At 27.2% G+C, this 21390-nt stretch overlaps 1 protein-coding gene across 3 annotated transcripts in view; it reads left to right on the top strand.

Annotated features, from left to right (window-relative positions):
• Nucleotides 1–21390, top strand: part of LOC107457549 (cytosolic phospholipase A2) — a 33612-nt gene that overhangs the window by 1545 nt on the left and 10677 nt on the right. The window contains exons 2-14 of one of the 3 annotated variants that reach the window (XM_016075724.3): nucleotides 2305–2365; nucleotides 3101–3122; nucleotides 4423–4504; nucleotides 4626–4772; nucleotides 8531–8646; nucleotides 9302–9339; nucleotides 10198–10330; nucleotides 12840–12976; nucleotides 13843–14065; nucleotides 14137–14251; nucleotides 15166–15303; nucleotides 17784–17963; nucleotides 20409–20481. In XM_016075724.3, coding sequence (XP_015931210.2) covers nucleotides 3111–3122; nucleotides 4423–4504; nucleotides 4626–4772; nucleotides 8531–8646; nucleotides 9302–9339; nucleotides 10198–10330; nucleotides 12840–12976; nucleotides 13843–14065; nucleotides 14137–14251; nucleotides 15166–15303; nucleotides 17784–17963; nucleotides 20409–20481 — 1394 coding nt within the window. In that variant the 5' untranslated portion in view covers nucleotides 2305–2365; nucleotides 3101–3110. Of the gene's footprint in view, nucleotides 1–2304; nucleotides 2366–2675; nucleotides 2804–3100; nucleotides 3123–4422; nucleotides 4505–4625; nucleotides 4773–8530; nucleotides 8647–9301; nucleotides 9340–10197; nucleotides 10331–12839; nucleotides 12977–13842; nucleotides 14066–14136; nucleotides 14252–15165; nucleotides 15304–17783; nucleotides 17964–20408; nucleotides 20482–21390 lie in introns of those variants that run through there. The other 2 variants (XM_016075725.4, XM_016075723.3) reach the window with 2 other exon arrangements.

Below are 21390 nucleotides of genomic sequence, written 5' to 3'. Positions count from 1 at the left end.
CAATGAAGAGTAAATTAATTTTGATCAGAATACATTAAAGAAAATAAAATTATTATAAGTCTCTGTGGCCAAAACAAATCTCTCTATAATATTGGTATACACTAACTAGATATTTTATAAGTCTTGAAAGCACTTGTATTCAAATAGTTATAAAACTAAATGGGTTTAATTGAAATATGTTTATTTTCTCCAAATAATTTTACATGCTTATTTTATTTTTAATAGAAAATAATAATTTTAGCATCTCTCATATCCTCTTTTAGTCTCTTATTTTATTTTTTAATTGTCTAATTTGAACTATAACAATTTACATTCATTCCCCTTTCATTATTTCTTTGAATAAAATCTAAATTTTGAAAAAATCACACCCTAAAAAATATATTTACAAAAATATTTTAAACTTAATGATTTATTAAAAATATAAATTTGTTTAATTCAATGATTTACTTAAAAAAATCATGTGATTTAAATCGCAATTTTAATCATGACTTTAATCAAAGCATTTAAATCGTGACAACCCTGATCTGACTCTTTTGTAACTTTAATGTTTCTATTATTAAGAGAGGCTGATTCAGTAAAAGAATTTTTTATTTTAGTTTGCTGTTATTTCATTGTAAGAAAAGGAAACATGCAGTTGCATAGATATATGCGAAATTGGAATATTAATTTTGATAAAAATAAAATTCCTTAGATCTTTGATTGATTAATTTTTATGAAATCTTTAAACACATTCAAAATCTTGTAAGAAAACTGTTGACTCATATTTTTAAAATTTTTTTTTCTCCATAAATGATGAGAATTTTAGGGTCTAAATCTGCATCGCCTATTTTTGCCTTTTAATCTGCTCTCTAACAATCTTAACTATTTTAATTCAAGTTCACAAAATGTCTTATAATCCTTTTTTTTTTCTTCGAAAACTGTATATGAGTTTAAATTCGGAACAAATGGACTCTGTTAGTTTTTACCTATGCTGTCTCAATGAAGAGTAAATTAATTTTGATCAGAATACATTAAAGAAAATAAAATTATTATAAGTCTCTGTGGCCAAAACAAATCTCTCTATAATATTGGTATACACTAACTAGATATTTTATAAGTCTTGAAAGCACTTGTATTCAAATAGTTATAAAACTAAATGGGTTTAATTGAAATATGTTTATTTTCTCCAAATAATTTTACATGCTTATTTTATTTTTAATAGAAAATAATAATTTTAGCATCTCTCATATCCTCTTTTAGTCTCTTATTTTATTTTTTAATTGTCTAATTTGAACTATAACAATTTACATTCATTCCCCTTTCATTATTTCTTTGAATAAAATCTAAATTTTGAAAAAATCACACCCTAAAAAATATATTTACAAAAATATTTTAAACTTAATGATTTATTAAAAATATAAATTTGTTTAATTCAATGATTTACTTAAAAAAATCATGTGATTTAAATCGCAATTTTAATCATGACTTTAATCAAAGCATTTAAATCGTGACAACCCTGATCTGACTCTTTTGTAACTTTAATGTTTCTATTATTAAGAGAGGCTGATTCAGTAAAAGAATTTTTTATTTTAGTTTGCTGTTATTTCATTGTAAGAAAAGGAAACATGCAGTTGCATAGATATATGCGAAATTGGAATATTAATTTTGATAAAAATAAAATTCCTTAGATCTTTGATTGATTAATTTTTATGAAATCTTTAAACACATTCAAAATCTTGTAAGAAAACTGTTGACTCATATTTTTAAAATTTTTTTTTCTCCATAAATGATGAGAATTTTAGGGTCTAAATCTGCATCGCCTATTTTTGCCTTTTAATCTGCTCTCTAACAATCTTAACTATTTTAATTCAAGTTCACAAAATGTCTTATAATCCTTTTTTTTTTCTTCGAAAACTGTATATGAGTTTAAATTCGGAACAAATGGACTCTGTTAGTTTTTACCTATGCTGTCTGTTAGTTCTAGTTTTTTCTTTTTTTGATCCTTACAATCCTCCCTAAGGCAATGTCTTGACTGTCTCCTTATATGTATATCCTGTTCTGAGAAGATTTCCACATTGGGTCCTGCATTAAAAATTCACAAAATATTGGTTACACCGGAGAGCGCATGCAAGACCCTAAAAGTAGTAATAATAAAAAATAATTATAAGAGTATAACCCGAAAGGTATAATTCATAGCCACTTAACAGTATAAAATACATTTTTATCACTTAAATAGTTTCTTTGTATTCATGTTTTTTTATTTATATGAACATTTATTAACTACTATTACTGATAATTTTATTAAAATATCAACCTTTTTTTCAGTTGTTCTCCTGCTGTTCATTTAACTGAAGTCCTTCCATTACCATCTTTACAAGTATTTCAGGTTAAAATCTCATAATCCTTTTCAATATATTTTTATATTGTTTAAATTACACTAAAAACATTTCTGTATATGCTGTCTTTGGTTATGGTTAATTCTGAATATGCTGGTTATGGTTAATTTGTTTATCTTTCTTTCTCTTATCTCATATAATTTTTTTTCTTACATTGCATTTGTTATGATTTTCTACACAAATTTGGCACAAAGCTCATGAAATGTTTTGGGTAGAACAACTTCATGGTTTTATCTTTTAAAAGAAGAGCAGCAGCATCGCATCCTCTTTTTGGCATTTCCTCTTTTGCTTCCTGTTTTGGTAGAAATATTCTTATCCTTGTTGAAAGAAATACAAATGTTTTTATCTATGTTTTATTAAAATAAGGGTCTTCTGAATTGTTTAAGTTGACTTTATACATTCTTATTTTTTTACTTTAGTTTGAATAAGTAAGAATTTTTAAAACTGTATTTCATCCCTCAGTAGTTAAACTTTTAAATTTATTTCAATGCATGTGAAATAAATGTTCATTATATATTATGTTCTTATGCTTTTTTTATTATTATTATGATTGGTATTTATTTAGTTAAAGAAATTAATAGATTTTGTTAAAATAAATTGTTTTGAAAGATTTTTTTGATGTATTTTGTCTTTGGTTGATTTAATCTTTAATTTTTGATTAAGAAAGCTTCACTTGTTTATTATTTCTGAATTTTTGTTATTATATTTTTTTATTTTTATTTTAGGTGTTCTGATATGATTTATTCTGTAAGTTTTCTTTTGATTATTTTAAATATAAAGAATATTTCATATGTTTTGATGTTAAGATGGTGTAAATATTTATTACAAATATATGCTTCCTTAAGCGACAATTTCATTATTATTGTATTTAAAAAGAAGAAGGAAAAAAAAGGTAAACTATTTAGATTAATTTTGGTTTAACTGGCTATTTAAAAGGACATATATTGCTATGGCTGTCACATGTATGATACTGTCACAACTAAAAATATCCTCTTAAACAAAAGAAAAAAAAAATACTTGCATGCATTAAATTAATAGATAGATTTCTATTTTTTACAGTAATAATTTAAGAAGCAGTGTAAAATATGCCAGAATTTAAATTATAGCTTTCTAGTAGTAAATAACTTTTTACTTTAGAAATAACTTACTCAATAAAATATAAGCCTGGGCTACAAACAGGCTATCTAACAACTTAAAAGAGTTAAAATTATAAAAATTAACTTTTGACTATCTAGATTAGCAAAATACGTCACTGTGTGACAATATAAATCTCTATTATGATATTTTGTCTTTATTATTCAAATATAATAAACATATCAACCAAAACTTAATTATTTAATAGCTACTTTGCAACTTCTTTTAAAGGTACATTTTAATTTGTATTTGTAACTTAAAATAACAACTGTTAGAAACCAAATATGAATCCATGTTTTTAGGTTTTAACCACAGCATTCTTGATAAATGTGTTTTCTTCATAAATTCTTATTATTAAATATTTGAATTCTGGTTTGTATGAATAATTTTTTAAACAAAATTGACTTCTTTAGAAAAAAAAAGATGCTTTGTTTGAATTTTTACTGCTAGCTGCAGTTACATATGTAATTACCAAAACTGAAATTCTATGCAATAGACAACCAGAAAAGAATGGTTGAAAATCTTAAAGGAGGCCAAGGCTTTGCAAGAGCTGTAGCATCAAGATGATTATTTTGACTCTTTATATAATTCTAATCATACCATTAAGTTTAACCACACAGACATACATTATTTTTATCAACATTTCTAATGTAAATATTGTTTTTAGGTAAAATTTTAATGATTAAATATTTTTAATAAATCTTTGAAAGTCTTAGTACACTATCTACCAAACTGTCATTTAAATTTTCTTGACAAAAATGATTATAGGCCATTATAAGAACAAGGCAGAGAAATGATTTTATTTCCTTCTTGTATGTTTTTTATGCACACATTTCTTTGGTTTTACATTGTTTAATGTCAAGCTGCACAATTTCCTTCAATTTCTTTTAAGAATAAGAAATTTTTATTATAGGTTAATGCCGATCCATTCAATGTGTTAAATGTAACTGTTTTAGAAGCTCATAAAGTTACAAAAGGCTGGGTTGGTGATCTTGGTAAAGTATACTCTTAAACTAAAAATTAAACTAACTGTTACAAAATAAATATTTTTTTTAAATACTGATAAAACAAAGTTAATAAATAGCTAAGACTGTCTTTTTTTGCCTGTATAAATAGTGGATAAACCAGATCCATATGTCGTTTTAAACATTCCTGGAAGTCCAAGTGGAAGAAAGAAAACCACACATTTTAATAATACATCAAGTCCTACTTGGAATGAAAGTTTTTCGTTTTCTCTTGAAGATGATAAAAGTTATATGCTGGGTAAGTGTTAATATTTTAGAATTTTAAAGACAATGTTAACATAAAATATAAGATAAAAAATTTTTCCGAAAAAAAAAATCCTAGATTTCAAAAATGTTTGGAATAATTTTAATACTTATATTTTAAAAACATTTTTTCAAAAGAAAAAAAAAATTTCAAGCTAATAATACAACTCATTTCTCAAAAGCCTGAAGCCCAAAAAATGTACGTGGTTCTATAATTTTTTTCTCTCCAGTTTTTGTGTAGTAGCAAAAGTTTATAAAATTTTGATTCAAAGAATTAATTTAAGAAACTTGTAGATATAACCATTTTTTTTTCAAATCTATTTTATTCTTCATAATTTGTCCAATTTTAAATAAATATACAGTAAGACCTCCGTTAACCGGACATTCTAGGGACTGAAAAAATTGTCCGTTTAGGAGAGTTGTCCGCTTACTGGAAGGGTACCCAAATAATGAAGTTTAACACAGTTGATTGCTTTTAGAACGTTTTCAACGATGTAGATATAATTAAATAATATGCAATAACTATCTACAAGGATATTTATTTAAGCTTTAAGAAAGATAAAAAAGAATATATAAAGAAGTTTGATATAAATACATAATTCTAGATGTAGCTGTAGATAAATTAATATAATTTTTCTATTAGCATAGATAGTCAAGTCAGACATATGATACTGAATAGGAACTTTCAGTCCTCAGTCGGTTTTAATTATTAGGTTTACATCCCCTTACACCTACCTATCATTTTATAAGGAACATGATTAATACCTTCTTGAAAGTAAACCTCCCATAATTCACAGTCATTCACTGTTTAGTCATGAGGACCTATGGAGTTGATGATTCGCAATTGATCAGCTATTAAGTGTTTGAATAAGTGTTTCATTAATATGAACACATCAAAGATTATATTTCTGTTCTCGTTTTTACTTCAGCTGTGTTAAATACAGCCTTCAATTTCAAAATTAAAGAAATTTTCAATGGGGAAAAAGCATTGAGAGCATTTAATATGTCATCGCAACTCCAGGGGTCTCATTACCTGTGTGGTCCAGATGAAAAGATGCCACTGTCCGAATTATTTCAGGAGAGCAGTATTATTTTCTCTCCTTTCTTTACAACAATAAAGCAAAGTGACAAGAGAAAGATTGATTCTTCAGTAGTGAAATGGCTTAACTATATTTTTAGTTATGGATAAGGCAAAAAATAAACTTGTTTTAAAATGGCGAAAAGTTGTATTTTTTTTCCTTGCAATTTATAACAGAAAAAGTTTTTTTTAAAAAAATTTAGAGGAAGTAGTGTCCGGTTTGAAGAGATAGAAAATAGCGTTTCAGGGCCAAAATGAATGTCCGCGTTCGGTTACGGGAGTGTTCGCGTTGTGGAGAATGTACATAATGGTTTATTCATAGAAGATTGCCGGGGAATTAAAATTATGTCCGTATTGAGAGGCGTCCATTTTGCAGGAGTGTCCATAACAGGAGGTTTAACTGTATATATTTTTTGCATTGAAAGGTGAATCTATACTTATTTCAAGCCTTGTGTATTGTGGAGTAAATTAAAACTTACTACTAAAGTAAAATAACTCTAACTTTATTTGTAAGTTTTGTTATATTTTCAATGACTCATTCCATGTGAAATCAACTAATTGTTGCTGTTATGCCATAGATTTTTAAGACAAAATTTTTTGAAAAAAAGAGGGCCAAAAATATTTTTTTAAAAATTTTTTGGACCAAAACTATGATTAGCGGGCCATTTAAAAATTTGACCCAATTTTAACAAAATGACCCAGTTAGAAAAGGCAGCTGACATACTTGATGTAAAAATAACAATTAGAAAAAAATTAGAAATCTGCTATGCATTTGTTAAACTTTTGAACTTTTTAATATGCTGCCATTGCATCCTATATGAATGCTTCTTAAAAGTCATTGTCACCTTTCAACCTTTATCCTCATCCGATTAATTCTATTAATTGCTTAACCACAGAGATGGCGAAGCGAACCATATACTGCATACATGCCACTAGGTGAAACGTGACTGTTGTTTTGGTGGCATGCAAGAAGTGTAGTCTGTCTATGGAATGAACTCCCTTTTGCCATGCCCCTGGAGTTGTGGTGGTGACTGGTTGAAAGGTTAGACTAGTGTTCAGACTAGTTAGACTAGTTTTACAAGTTAGTTAGACTAGTTTCATGAAGGAGTGTTGCGTCAACAGGGGTCTGTCCAGACCGAATTTACTACCGTTTAGCGGTACCTTCACAAATTCAACTTTAGGAAAAACGGTAGTTTCACAAAATACTTTTTCTTAAAATTTTATTTTTGCATTCCTTAAGAAATGATAAATCCATATTCTTGCCATATTTTTGTGCTGGATTTTTAAATATAATTTTTAATTTTTCACAAATTATGTTTACATTTTCACAAAATAGGTACCTCTCAGAAAAACCTAGACAGACCCCTGGTCAATATTAAAGACAGGTTTTGGTTCAGGTCAGCGAGAGAAAGGGAATTAGGGGAGAAAGAAGCTTTTCTCTTTAATGCTCTATTTCTTGTTTCCATAGCAGCAGGCAGCCTTGGATTCTGGGTTCTGAATGAAGTTCTTTCTATAGATAAATTATACGTAACATTTACTGAATTTCTAAAGAAAACCAAAAACATTAACAATACTAATGGCCTTCACAAGCAGCTTCAAAAACAAGTATGATTTTGGTTGCCATTGTAACTGACATTGTCCTAGATGTAAGATTGGCTTTAGTACCTCCTTCGCTGTAGAAGTCTATGTTGTAGGAGTGACTGACTTTTCTAGGAAAATATGTGGGCGCAATGAGATGTTAGGGTTATAAAAAATATTTGCAGTAGTAAATTTGCACAATATTGTAAGCAGGCACCTTAACAAGGAAGTTTGTCTTATGAGTATTAATACAGACAGCATGTAATGACCTGAATGTAAATGACATAGTTTATGAGGTTCAACAAAAAGCGTCACACCCAAAGGGATAATAAGAATTTTGAATGAAACAATATAGTATTATTTATGTTTACAATATTAAAGGAATCTATTTTTGAAAGTTAAAATCTTGTTTAGTTGAAGCGTTTGAAAAAGAACACCATTTTTTAGTTACCATTAGTTTAGTTACCATTTTTTAGTTTACCATTTTGCTTGCTTTAGGATATTTTACCTTAGTTAAATGTTAAAATGAAATATTTTTGAAATACTGTTTATTCGATTCGCAATTAAAGCAAATAAATAACTTAAATAACTATAAGCAAGTTAATGCATAAAGTTACACAGTGTAGTTCTATAATTTGAAATCGAAGTACAACTGTTTGTTTATCAAAGTAAAAATTTTTTTTTTAAACGTAAAGTAATAAGTGGTAAACCAGACTCATGAAAAGAGCAAATTGTAATGTAACTGGCATGATAAGGGAAAAAGTTCAGCTTCTCTGTTCTATGTCATTAATAGAAAAATATCAGTTTATTTGAAATCTAAATTTGGATTTAAGAAATTAAAGTTTATTACTATCTGAGAGTTATATTGATTATTGTTAAAAAAATGATTGACTTACAGCAACCTATGAGCAATAAATGTATTTAAAAAAAGCATGATAGAGAAATCCATTTAAAGTATTAATTTGATTTGAACGATATGAGTTAGATCTGTTTGATTTAAACATAGTTATGTACTAGATTACATTACATGTTATGCACTTTTAAGTTTATGTTATTATTTATGTGGGTTTTATACTATAATTTATTTATTTTTGCAGAAATTACTCTTATGGATGCAAATTATACAGTTGACCAAAAATTGGGATGTGAGAAAATAAGTCTTGTAGATTTAGAGTTGAATGAAGAAAAGATCATAACAGTTAAATTTGGAAAGGTAGTGTTTATTTAGTATTGCTTTCTTTTATGATACAATTGCAAAAAATTGTAAGATCATTAAAGGTATTATTTTTTAATGATGGAATTGAAAACATTTTCTAACTTTATTTTTCAAGTTTTAAGATTTTCATTAATCATATTTTATGATATTATTCTTTAAAAATCTGTTGTTTGTTGTAAGTAATTCTATAGTTAAGTAATAATGTAACATTTGACAAGTTTTAAATGATTATAAATTTAAAAGTATTTTTTTAGTTTATTAATGCTTGAAACTAGTAAAATTATATTTCAAAGTATTGCTAATGCATAAAATCTAAAAGTGAATTCAGAATTAAATCATTTTTAAAAATTTTAACTATCTGACCAAATTGCAAAAATCCATTCCTAAGGTTTTGTTTGTGATAAAGATTATTTTTATCTGTTTAGTTTTTTCCGTAAAATTATTAAAATATTTTCCAACCTCTTCATGCTAACCTTTTCCCATCATTTAGATTACAAATTTTCGAATGATTTTAAATTTACTTGTTTTATTTTTTTTAATGATTTCAATGTTCTTTTCTTTGTGTAAATATTTATGTGTAATGGTTTTCTTATTCGTTAGAATTTATTATATGTAAATATTTTCTTTCAGTAAAATTTTTGTAAATATTTAGGTTACTGAAATAAGTTTGCAGCTTCTTTTGCAAAGAGAGTAAGTATTATGTATAATTTCATTTTCAATTTGTTTTGCTCTTTTTTCAAAAAAAAAGTGTAATTGCAAATTTTTATTTCAAATAAATAAAACTTGTCTTCCGTTAGGCAATGTAATTCATAGCTGTTTGTCATAAGTTTTAAACTACGAGAAATGTCTTATAAATAAATTGTAAAGTATAGCTTTTCATTGTTTGTCTGTTGTAAATTGTTTAAATCTTGTCATCAGTAGCAACAAATCATAGATCCTTGTTTCTTTCCATACAAATTGATAATATGCTTCACTGTATTTAAACTTAAATTGTGAAAATGTTCATTTGCGTTATAAAAAAAATAAAATAAAAGTATTACTACTAAAAGAATTTTATTTAATTTGATGTAAAAAATATTCATATTCTTTAAGTTAGGGTATTTTATATCAGTTAGGTTTTACACTGCAACACTGATTTACATATTTCGAAAATAAATGAACTTTTATTTTATTTTTTTCTTATTAGATTAATTTCTATGATTTGTCTTTTTTGTGTTTATAAAATTGAGGATTTTATGCATAATATATTATGTATAATATATTATGTATATCAAATGTCTTATTCATTTTGTTCATCATAATTATGCTCAATTTTAACATATTTTAGTCGATTAAAATGTGTAATCCCCAAAACTTTTACAAACTTGCAATGTTTTCTGCTTTACATTGTTTCCCATCTAATACTTTAAAATAATTGGTTTGATATTCAGTGAAGCATTCATGTCTAAATGTAATTTTATGCATGTAGAATTGTTGGAAGTAGTAATAATAACTGTTGTGCGGTGATAAGTATTAAGGTTCTAAAATTAATTGTTTCTCTTTTTTCAGTGAGAATACCGATCTTCGTTATGGTTTATCCCTTTGTGATAAAGAGAAAGAATTTAGAAGTAAAAGAAGCCAATTTGTTTTACAGACTTTGAAAGATTTATTTCCTGAAAACTATCCTTTGGAAGAGAGTGATGTATATATTTATTATTTTGTGTGTTTCTATTCTTTTAGTTTCGAAATTTTTGCAAGTCTAAATGCTTTTTTTTCTAAGTTTATTTTGAGCATTTATTTTATATCTAACTCCATATTTAAAAATTATTTGATTTAATAGTATGATGTGTTTTTAAAATACATAATCTTCATTTGGTGATTAAATTGCAATAAAAAAAACTGGATTAGATACAAGGTAATATGTAGATAGATACATAGTCTAGAGGATTGGGAAAAATATTATGAAACACTGTAGATTCTTTTCCTAAAAAATTGTGTTTAACTTTTATGTCAATTATAAACATTTTACCTATGTTTTATTAAAGTACACATTATTGAAATAGGCCTTAATTAATTTCGTTCATTTCTACATACTTTATGTACAAAAACTAAACCTCATCTGTTACAGTATTGTATCTTTATTTGATTTTTTAAAATTAATGTAATGCCTCAATTTTTAATGTTCATTTTTAGTCTTTTTTTTTAAAAAAAAAACTATATTGTGTTAGATTAATTATTAATAGTAATTTTCAGATAATTAGTTCAACTTATTTAAAAAATCAGTATGTTTTTTTTCTTTTTTTAAATTTTATTTTTTACAATAAATGCAATTTAAAAAAATACCAAACAATTTTGTAAGTCATATGCTTTGAATGGGTATTCTTGTTTATTAAAAAAAACATTTCTGTCACAGCCTGTTCTTTGATATAAAGGTTATTGCTACCCAATTTTACAAATTATGGCATGTTTGGGCCTGCCAAAGGGGGCAGCAGGGAATCTAGGTGGATTCTAAGCAATTACCAGGAAAAGAATCCTAGTTCATCAGACTGACAATATAATAAACATAAACTCCTGATTATCTGTGTCTAGACTACTTATGCTTACTTTAAATATGTGTTAAAAAGGATTTAAATCCTCTTGCAAATGATTTAATCTGAATGGCTGAATGCTTTAATTCATTTAACAAACTATCAGAACTTATGCTTACTTTAAATATGTGTTAAAAAGGATTTAAATCCTCTGTCCAACGATTGAATCTGAATGGCCGAATGCTTTAATTCATTTAACAAACTATCAGAATAACTCAAAGAGTTTGGGACAAAAAATGTAACTAGATATTACAATAAATATGCATTAAAGCTAGCTTCATTCATGTTCATTTATCATATTTATTTGTTTATAGCTCTTGATAAAAGCAGTTTTTTTCTGCCACTTATTTTGTAGTAAAACAAATGACTTCAGATTAACCATGATTCCTGATTTTACCTATCCAATAATTAGACAAGAGAGTATACTATACTATAGTTACGTTTAGTTAGTAAGTTGAAGATAACTGCAGATTATAATAATGACATAATGTTTCGACTTGGTACTGCCTGTTCGGAAATCGGACTTCCACCAGAACGAGTTGTATCCTATCGCTCTGGCCACTATACACGGGAGATACCCTTGCCAGCAATGGCTGCAGGTTTTTACTGATGGATCCGCCACTTTTGCAACTGGTAGAGCTGGAGCCGGTGCTTACTCCAAATATTTCGGCCTTAGCGAACCTCTTGACACTTGGGCAGATAATTTTGATGGAGAAATGTTTGCAATCCTTATGGCTATTACAGCTTTTGGTGAACCATCTGAACAAAACATTGTTATTTTTGTCGATTCTCATTCTGCTATTCAAACCATTTCTGAATATAATTTATACCCCTCTGAACTTGAATTTAAGTGTAAACAATGCATCGACTCTCTTCTTTGTTCTGGAAGAGAGGTAGTACTCGAGTGGATCCCTGGCCATTGTGGGATTTATGGAAATGAACGGGCTGACATGTTGGCTAGAGAGGCTTCAACATTGCATCCATCTTCTCACCCAGTTCCTCTTAGAAATGCAAGGCGGCTTCTTGAGAGCAAATTCAGGCACAGAACAATATCTGATCTTAGGGACTTAACTGATGGAAAATCCTGGGTTTGCCTTCTTGATGACCAGCAGCACTCTCACCTTTCCCTCCTTCCCAGAGCCAAGGGAGTTGCTTGCCTTAGAATAATTGCTAGACATGACTACTTGCAGGCCCATCTATTTAAAATTAACCTGGTCAATTCACCTCTTTGTGTGATCAGTAACACTTCGCCTATGACTGGGGAGCATCTATTTCATTGCCCCTTTCTTCTTGACATTCGTTCCTGTGATGACTTTTGTGCCCTCTCACCTTCTGGAGCTACTTCAGTGTTGTATTGGNGTAACACTTCGCCTATGACTGGGGAGCATCTATTTCATTGCCCTTTCTTCTTGACATTCGTTCCTGTGATGACTTTTGTGCCCTCTCACCTTCTGGAGCTACTTCAGTGTTGTATTGAACTGCAAGACGCCTTATGTCTGAGAAGACGATGGCGGGTGTAATTAAAAAAAATAAAAATAATAATGACATGTTTTTTCGAGAGTAATTTTTTAAAAATTTACTTTAAAATCTGGCATAATTTTTTGTTTTTGTTTTTATAACTAGGTACCAATAGTGAGCATTATTGGTTCTGGTGGAGGATTTCGAGCTATGACAGGACTTGGGGGAGCTATGAAAGCTCTTTGTGATACTAAGATTCTTGATTGTGCTACCTACACTGCAGGATTATCAGGATCTGCTTGGTAAACAAATGATAGTTTAGTCTAATTTATGTATTACCTTGTCTGTTGTTAACATCTGGTTTATATTTCAATTAACTATGTATACATAACATACATAATTTATTGGAATTTTTGAATGGATTATAGTTTTAATGATTTTGTGGGGGGCGTAGTTATCGACTATGTCAACCGTCATCTATGAAAAGGTACCCCGACATAGAGTCGAGTTAACATGTCTTATATACTAGTGAATTGTAGTTGTAATTTTGTAGTGGTAGATACGCTACAATTTCAAAAGTTTTGCTGTATTCCAGTAATTTTTATGTATTCCTCAAGTAAAGTGCGGAAGTTTTTAAACTCATAAGATATTTTCATTTTTATTATTAGATGTCTAATTATAAAAAATATCATTGGTTTCTTACCTACTAAATTTTTGTGAGTTATTGATTATGTTTGTGTTGTAGTAAATTTCCTTAAGCAAAATAATACAAAATATTTAATGAAACAGGGCAAATAAACAATAAGATTGTATTTCAGAGGTAACATAATGTTGTGGTAGCTTTAAATCACTATATTACTTTTATCTATTATTGTTCTTGTTTTCATAATCGACATCTTTTGTCTTTAATTAATATTACCAATATCTATCGGGATTGCTACAATAATGAATTATAATCTATAGTTAATATCATTATTATTCATAACTTAAACCTGTGATTTAATTCAAAAGCAATAAATGTAAGGAATTTAAAATTTTTGAGCAAATATTACAACACTTATTACATTTATTACTTGAAATTGGATTGATAGAAGCAATTTTCTGTTAATTATTGTAAGGTTCAGAATAGGATATGTATTTTTTATTTTCTTATGTCTTTTTTTTACAGGTATTTATCAACACTTTATTCTCATCCAGAATTTCCTGAAAAATCTCCTGGTGAGCTTCTTGAAGAATTAAAATCAAACGTTCGCCATAGTCCTTTTTGGCTTCTAAGTCCTCGAAGTATGTATAGGTACATTTCGAGCATTAAAGAGAAACACAAAAAAGGCCAACCTGTTAGCTTTACTGATTTTTTTGGATATCTTCTGGGAGATACATTGTTGAAAGGGGTAAATCCTATGTTTCATTTTATTTACCTTTATGTAAAAGCATTGCATATAATTTTTAAAATTTCTTCTAGAGATGCGGTGCTCGACTGTCTGATCAGCAAGAAACAATTGCTGAAGGTAAAGCTCCACTTCCTTTGTACACTTGCTTACACGTAAAATCCAACGTGTCTGCTAAAGTTTTCCAAGGTAAGCACTGCATTATATCTGTAAAATTCTAAATAGAAGAAAAGGAAAGAAAAAATAGTAAATAATCTGTAGAGCAATGTAATATTTTTTCAAGTAAATATTATAGTATGAAACACAGAAAATTTTAATATCGAACATGTGGTACAATTTTTTAAAATTTTGTTCTCTTATGTTTTGTTTCCTTTTTGCAATGTCCATTTTTGATTTTTTACCGTTAATTTAATAATTTTTGGGAAAAAATATTATAATTTTCTCACCCTTTTTATCATTATTAATTTATTATAAGTGTTGTTTACGATCTTATTATTTAAGATGCAGCATTTTTTTCTTCTTTAAACATAAGGTTACAATTTTCTTCTCAAAAGTTTAAATCACTTTTCTTAGATATTTGCAACTAGAAATTTTCATTTATCTAATAGATCAAATTTTTCATAGCATTAGTAGCTTAAAAAATAAACATTATTGAGTTCCCTCTTTTTTAAACTGATTTTTAATTAGCTCCCATCTTTTGAGTGTAAAATATTTTATGTTTATTCAATTAAAATTTTTATTTTCTGGCTTTTGCATTTGTGAAAGTATTTTCCATGTTTTCTTAGAAGTGAATGCATATAGAGTAACATTGTCTCAAACCCTATTCATTTTTATTATCATTCTGAACTTTTGTCACCTCTTTTTTTTTAAACTTTAAAATTGCTGTTTCGTTGCAACAAAACCAGATTTTCTTATAGTTCAATGAAAAAGTAGTGCATAAGCTGTTCAACATACATGAAGTTATAATGCTTGAAAGATTAATAAAAAAGTGTTGACAAAATTATTTATGTCAAATTTCTACAATGCATTTCATATTGTTCGTGTAAAACTAAAAAATTTTACAATGTTTCCATAATTTTTTTTATTTATATAATTAATTTCAGATTGGATAGAATTTTCTCCTTATGAAATTGGAATTGCAAAATATGCAACATTTTTGAAAGCTGATGATTTTGGATGTAAATTCTTCAAGGGCCGAATCATGAAGCGTTTTACTGAATACCCTTTGCATTACCTCCAAGGTATCATACGAATTGACTATTGAAAATTAATCGTCAATTTAATGCACCATTTTATTTGAAATTTATATTTAAAATATTTTTTGTACTATAAGGAATGATGTTTTATGGTGTTTATATAGTTAGTTATCTTTTTAATGCTTGTTATTAAATTATACACAGCATTTTTAATTTATTAAGCAATATGGAAATGAATAGATATTTTAAATTGGATTTAATAATCGTAGTAATTGACAATAATTTGAAAAACTCACTGCTTAAAATTTACAGAAATTTTTTTTTTCACTTTTGACATAAAATTCTTTTTCATTGAAAATGCTTATTATTTATCAATAGTTTTAGACATTTTAGAAATAATTGATTTTAAGGATTATTATCAGAATCTATTTTCTTTGTTAAAATTCTTAAATAATTAACACATTATCACAGCATTCAGTAGTTCCTTTTTATAAAAATAAATATTTGCTAATTTTTCAAAAAATTTTTTTTGTATACATAGAATGTATTTTTTAATTTTAATTAAAAAAATTTTAATGAATAAAGATTTGAAAATTATACTAGAGTCTTCATGCATGTCAAATTAATAAGTTCCTTTTTAATATTTGCAGTTAAAAAAACTCACTCATTTTATTGTACTTTTGAAGAATTTATTATGCTATGTGAATTTATCAGAATATTACCAGTGTTATGTAGATGTCAAATTCTTTTAATTGCATCTGACAATTATCAGTCAGCCTACCACTTTACTTAGTCATAGTCATTTTTACACCTGTCAATTATGGAATTCCTTTGGAATGAAATCCATTATGCTCCATTTGAAGCATTCTACTTAATCACGGATAACGTATGATAATTGAAGAGCTTAGTGGAAGAATGTTCTAAGTGATAATTTTATTTAAAAGCAGTTAAGATTTCTTAGAGAAATATTTTAATTTAGTCTTAAATAACTACACAAAATTAATATAAATTTGCTGTCTTTAAATTCTGTAGATCTCAATAAAAGACAGTTCAAAATAAGCTTTCAGCGTTTTCATAGGGTAAGAAAGTTCCTCTAAGTGCATTTTTATTTTGTCAATGTTATAATAATTTTTGTTCTCACATGGAAAGGCAATACAATTAGATTTTTTTATTGAAAAAACAGGAATGTTTATAAAATATGTTTTTTTGTGTCTGTTGTGTTATATAAATGGTCAAAATTCATTAATTACGATTTATTAAGTCTACCTTGTGCCATGTAACATGCAACATAGTAAGTACATGAATATTATAGCAATAATACATTATTATTATCAAAAATTATATACCGTCTGTTTGGTTTTTATTTTGTCATCTGCATGTATCAGAATCACTGTTTTCATCATCTTGAATCTTAACAAGTTCAATATTATGTGAAAAAAAATGTTACTAAAAATGCATTCCTCATAAAAGAGTTAGTGCTAAATCACTACGCTCTAAAATTGTGTAGATTATTTCTTTTAAAATTATCAAAATCACAGACATTCAAGAAGTAACAAAAAGAGCCACTCAGGAACTTAAAGCTAATTTAATCAATTCATTAATGTTTCACTATGATTATTCCACTAAATTCTTTAATTACTTTGTTTACTAAATCTATACCTCTGGGGGTACTGGATTGGAGATCGATCGTTCTCTGATTCAGGTCAAAATTACGATCTGTGGATGAATGAATGGGTCCGCCCTATAAACGGGTGCGACTTATGGTGTGGCAGAAGTCGAATTCTTGGCCATAGATGGCGCCACTGGAAAACAAGAACAATCACACCCCTCTGCCTAAACAGGCATACGCCAACAACAACTTTGTTTACTACGGGGGGAGTGCATGAATACTTTAAGATGGTTGTTCGAGGTAGATACATAGTTCTTCAAGGATAAATAACTTTAGCTGAGAGGGATAGCATCTCATTCTATCAACATGTGGGTTTTAGGTTCTCTCGTGTGCCTCGCACATTGTTCCACCTCGTTAATAATATTGCGAAAGAAAATTTGTTTTGAAATTAATATCCGATTCTCACTCAAGTAGTATATTATTTTAATGATTCTTCCACTAAATGCTTCAATTACTTTGTTTATTGCATTGAGAAGGCAAAATAAATACTTTTCTATAATTGCTTAATATAGCCACATAGATAGCCATATAGTTGTTCAAGGATAAGTGACTCTATCTGAAAGGAGTAGTATCTCATACTATCTACCTGAAGATTTTAGGTTCTCCCTTATGCATAGCGTATAATTTTTCCTCATTAGTTTTGTCATGAGGGAAAATTTGGTGTAATATTAATAACCAATTCTCATCCATGAGGGAAAAATAATGATGACTGTAAAACTTTTGTGAATTAGAAATTTTGTGTTTTCTGTTTCTTTTTTACAATTTAGTTATTTTATATCGCTGTAGATTGAATAATTTTTTATTTAAAAGATAAATTTTGAAAAAAAAAGGTTAATAGTCTATATTTTGACTGCAGGCGTATGGGGTAGTGCCTTTTCAATCCTTTTCCGACGGCTGATTCAGGAGCGTACTAAACTGTCAATAGACCTTAATGCTCACTCTCATGAAAATATAGATGAAGAAACTGAAGAAGAAACATTCTTTGATGCAGAAGAAGAATTTCAAATTGAAGAAGACACTCTTCGTGATGCTCTTGGTAAGTATTATTAGTAATTAATTTTCAAAGCTAAAAACATTTACTCAGAACTGCGAAGGAAAAAAAACAGTTAAGAAAAATAAATAATGCAACGTTATTTTAAAATATTTGTAATTAGTAGGTTTACCATTTGGGTTTAAATGTTTGAAGTTAAATTTGTGAGCAAAATTATGGTTATCATCGTATAAAAATCATCGTATAATTTTATCATCGTATAAAAATAAAAATCTTCTCTGAAGGTAATGGTGAAAAAGTTGCAAATTTGTACTGTTTCTTCTTTTTCGGCAATAAATTTGAAAATTATAAAAATCAATTTATTTTTTTCTCTAAACTCACCTAATCTTTTAAGGCTGTCACAGCTGTGTCTATTTTCCAAAAGCCAGTGTAATTATTAGCATTTGCTGTTGATATAGTTATTGTATGTATAATTTGGAATGATTTGATTGAAGCCCTTGAAATTGCAGCTAAAAATCTTAAATTAATTGTCAATATAGACAAAATTAAATTTATGGCAGTAGCAAGAGAAACACCAGATTTGTCACCACTGAAAATTAAAAGAGTGTATTTTTGTAAAATTTGATCAGTTTTAAGTATTTGGGAACAATTTTAAATAAAATAATGTCATTAAGACAGAAATTAACAAAATAATAAATATGACTAATAAATACTATTTTGGATAAAGAGCAGAATTCAAATCAAAATATTTCAGCTGAGAATCAAAAACACAATATATAAAATCTTAAATTAATTGTCAATATAGACAAAATTAAATTTATGTCAGTAGGAAGAGAAACACCAGATTCATCACCACTGAAAATTAAGACTAAAAGGGCAATAGAATTACATGAAAGTGAGTTCTGGTCATATTTTCTATCATGTTAAAGTAAACAGCGCCAGATTTGCTGGGCACACTTGAATGAACCTATTTTATTCTACATCCAAAGTATTTCATCAAAGTCAGGCCCAAATTAAGATGGGTTAACTATATTAAGGAGAAGAGCTTAAAGTTAAAAACCAATAAGCCCTGGCGAGAAAGAGAGCAAAAGGGAGGATCCAAGAGTAAGCCTTGACCCACAAAGCGCTGTTGAGTAAATAAAAAAGAAGAGTGCTGGATAATTAATAAATCAGAGAAGATGACACATTTCTTTTACATATTTATTATTTTTTTAAATTAAATTTGATTCCAGAAAAAGATGCTTAATGTTTTTTTCTGATTACTATTTTATTTGTTTGCAATATTCCTGTAATCCTGAATTCCATAATTCCTGAATTTCATTTGTAGAAACTTTTAATAGTCACAAATGAGGACACATAAATTACAATTCTGTAAATTCTTCCTTTAAAATGAGAAGATTTTATTATAATATCATCTGCAAGTTAAATCTTTCTTTCTTGGTTATCTTTCTTTCTTGGTCTTTCTTCTTATTTGGTTTAGTATAAGTATCTTTTCTTTAAATGTTTGTTAGTAGCGTGCAGATATAAATTTTTATTGTAGATTTTTCAAAATAGCATTATTAAAACACTTAAACATATTTTTGAATGTAGCTGACTTCTCAATTGGTAGATTACACTATTAGAGAATTGTAATACTAAACAAATAAAGTATGTAATCTTGCTCATAAATAAATAAAAAATGTAATAGAAACCTTATAAAACATTTACTATATCCTAATATACAATATTTGCAGAACTTTAAATAATAAGGGTTATTGAAAACGAAATTATTGCTGGACAATTCTATATAGGAATTTTAATATTTTTGATTTTATAAACTGAATTATATTAGTTTATTATTTCTGTTACATAAAATAAAATCCTGCTTTGTTAGAAATCAGAGTAAATGTATAGTATTTAGATTATTGATTATGAGACTAAAGAGCTTCTTAGACTATATGGGAGCTGCTTATTGATTCATGGATCTATTAACAGTATCTAGTTGCTAAATTGTTTAAACTAACAAAAACTATTTTTTGATTCTCCTTGAAACATTAAATAACGCTAACCTCTTGAAATTTTTATTTTATTTTTTCATTTCCTCATAAACAGCTCAGAGTAGAACAACCTACCCACAATGATGATTTTCTTCATGTTTTGAACAGTGCACCAAATTTTGTTATGATAGGAGTAAAACTGTGGATTTATATGGAACACTTAAAGATACTTTTTTATATATTACATTATGAGATTTCAAAGTTTCTGGTGATGAAATGTTGTTAAAAAACAATTTGTTATTCTGTATCTAATTTCTAATTTTATTTTCTGTTTGCTAAATTTTAGTACATCTTTTTTAATATCTTTTATTTAAAATTATGTATTATTTCTCTGGTGATAGATGTTAAATTTAAAACTGTATTGAAAGACATTTATTTGCAGTAAATACAAAATTAGTAAAAAATATCTGAGGTGGTATTAAATCATTTTAAGTCATAACTGGAAACCTTTTAGGAAACTTGGATCTAAGCAGTGACGATTCTAATGAAATAAATTCTGAAAGTGAAGAAGAATCACCTGAAGAAAGGTAAGTAATGTAAAAGACTGAGATTTATGATTTCCATGCTAAGAATAATAATAAAGTTTGATATTTTTTAAAAAGTTTTTTATGCATATTAACTTTTTTTAAAATTCTATTTTAATGTTCCACATCATCAGAATTTAACAATTCCTTAATTTTGGAACTGTCTATGTATTTGAAATTAATAGCTTTTTAAGTAATAGTTGCAATATAGATAACTAATGATTTTAATTATTTCTCTCTTAACTGATTTAACTTATTTTATGACTTTGCAAATTAAAGATATTTGAAATTAATGTATTTGATAATACATACTATCTTTGTATATTGGGCTCTCTGTTCACTTTTTTTATAACATTTTGAGCAAGTTCTAAAGCTTTTAAAATCGTCTGTAGATGCATAAAATGTTTTTAGCTGAAGGATTAATTATTTGAAGTTGTATAAATTTTTTTTTAAAGTCAAACCATTTGGGTTAGTTTTTAGAATCATCCATTAAGTGTTAAATAGAGATGCAAAACTATTGTACTAGGTAATACTGATATGCTTATATTTTGAGATAGCTCAGTTTTTTAAAAATTTTAATAGATCGTAAAGCTTTTTCAATCATTTGCAGCTGCATAAAATGCATTTAAGGGAATAATTAAAGAATTTTAAAAAGCCTTAAATTTAAATTCATAGTAACATATTAGTGCTGATGTTCTTTTTTTTTCCTGACAGTTTTAAAATAAAAAAAATATGCATAAATATTGCGTAAAATATTTTAAAGTATCCTCTTCTTTCGAATTTCATCAGTATTAGTCCGTATCCAGCATTTTATTTATTTATTTATGAATTTATTTTTATTTATCAAGCATTTTAGTAAATACAATTATAAGAATATATATCACTTATTTATTTTTTTGTAATCTTGAATAA

This window comes from Parasteatoda tepidariorum, chromosome 4 (assembly GCF_043381705.1).
Source record: "Parasteatoda tepidariorum isolate YZ-2023 chromosome 4, CAS_Ptep_4.0, whole genome shotgun sequence".
NCBI lineage: Eukaryota > Metazoa > Arthropoda > Arachnida > Araneae > Theridiidae > Parasteatoda > Parasteatoda tepidariorum.
Note: the sequence above shows the minus strand (reverse complement) of the source record. Positions and strands in the feature narration are given on the sequence as shown.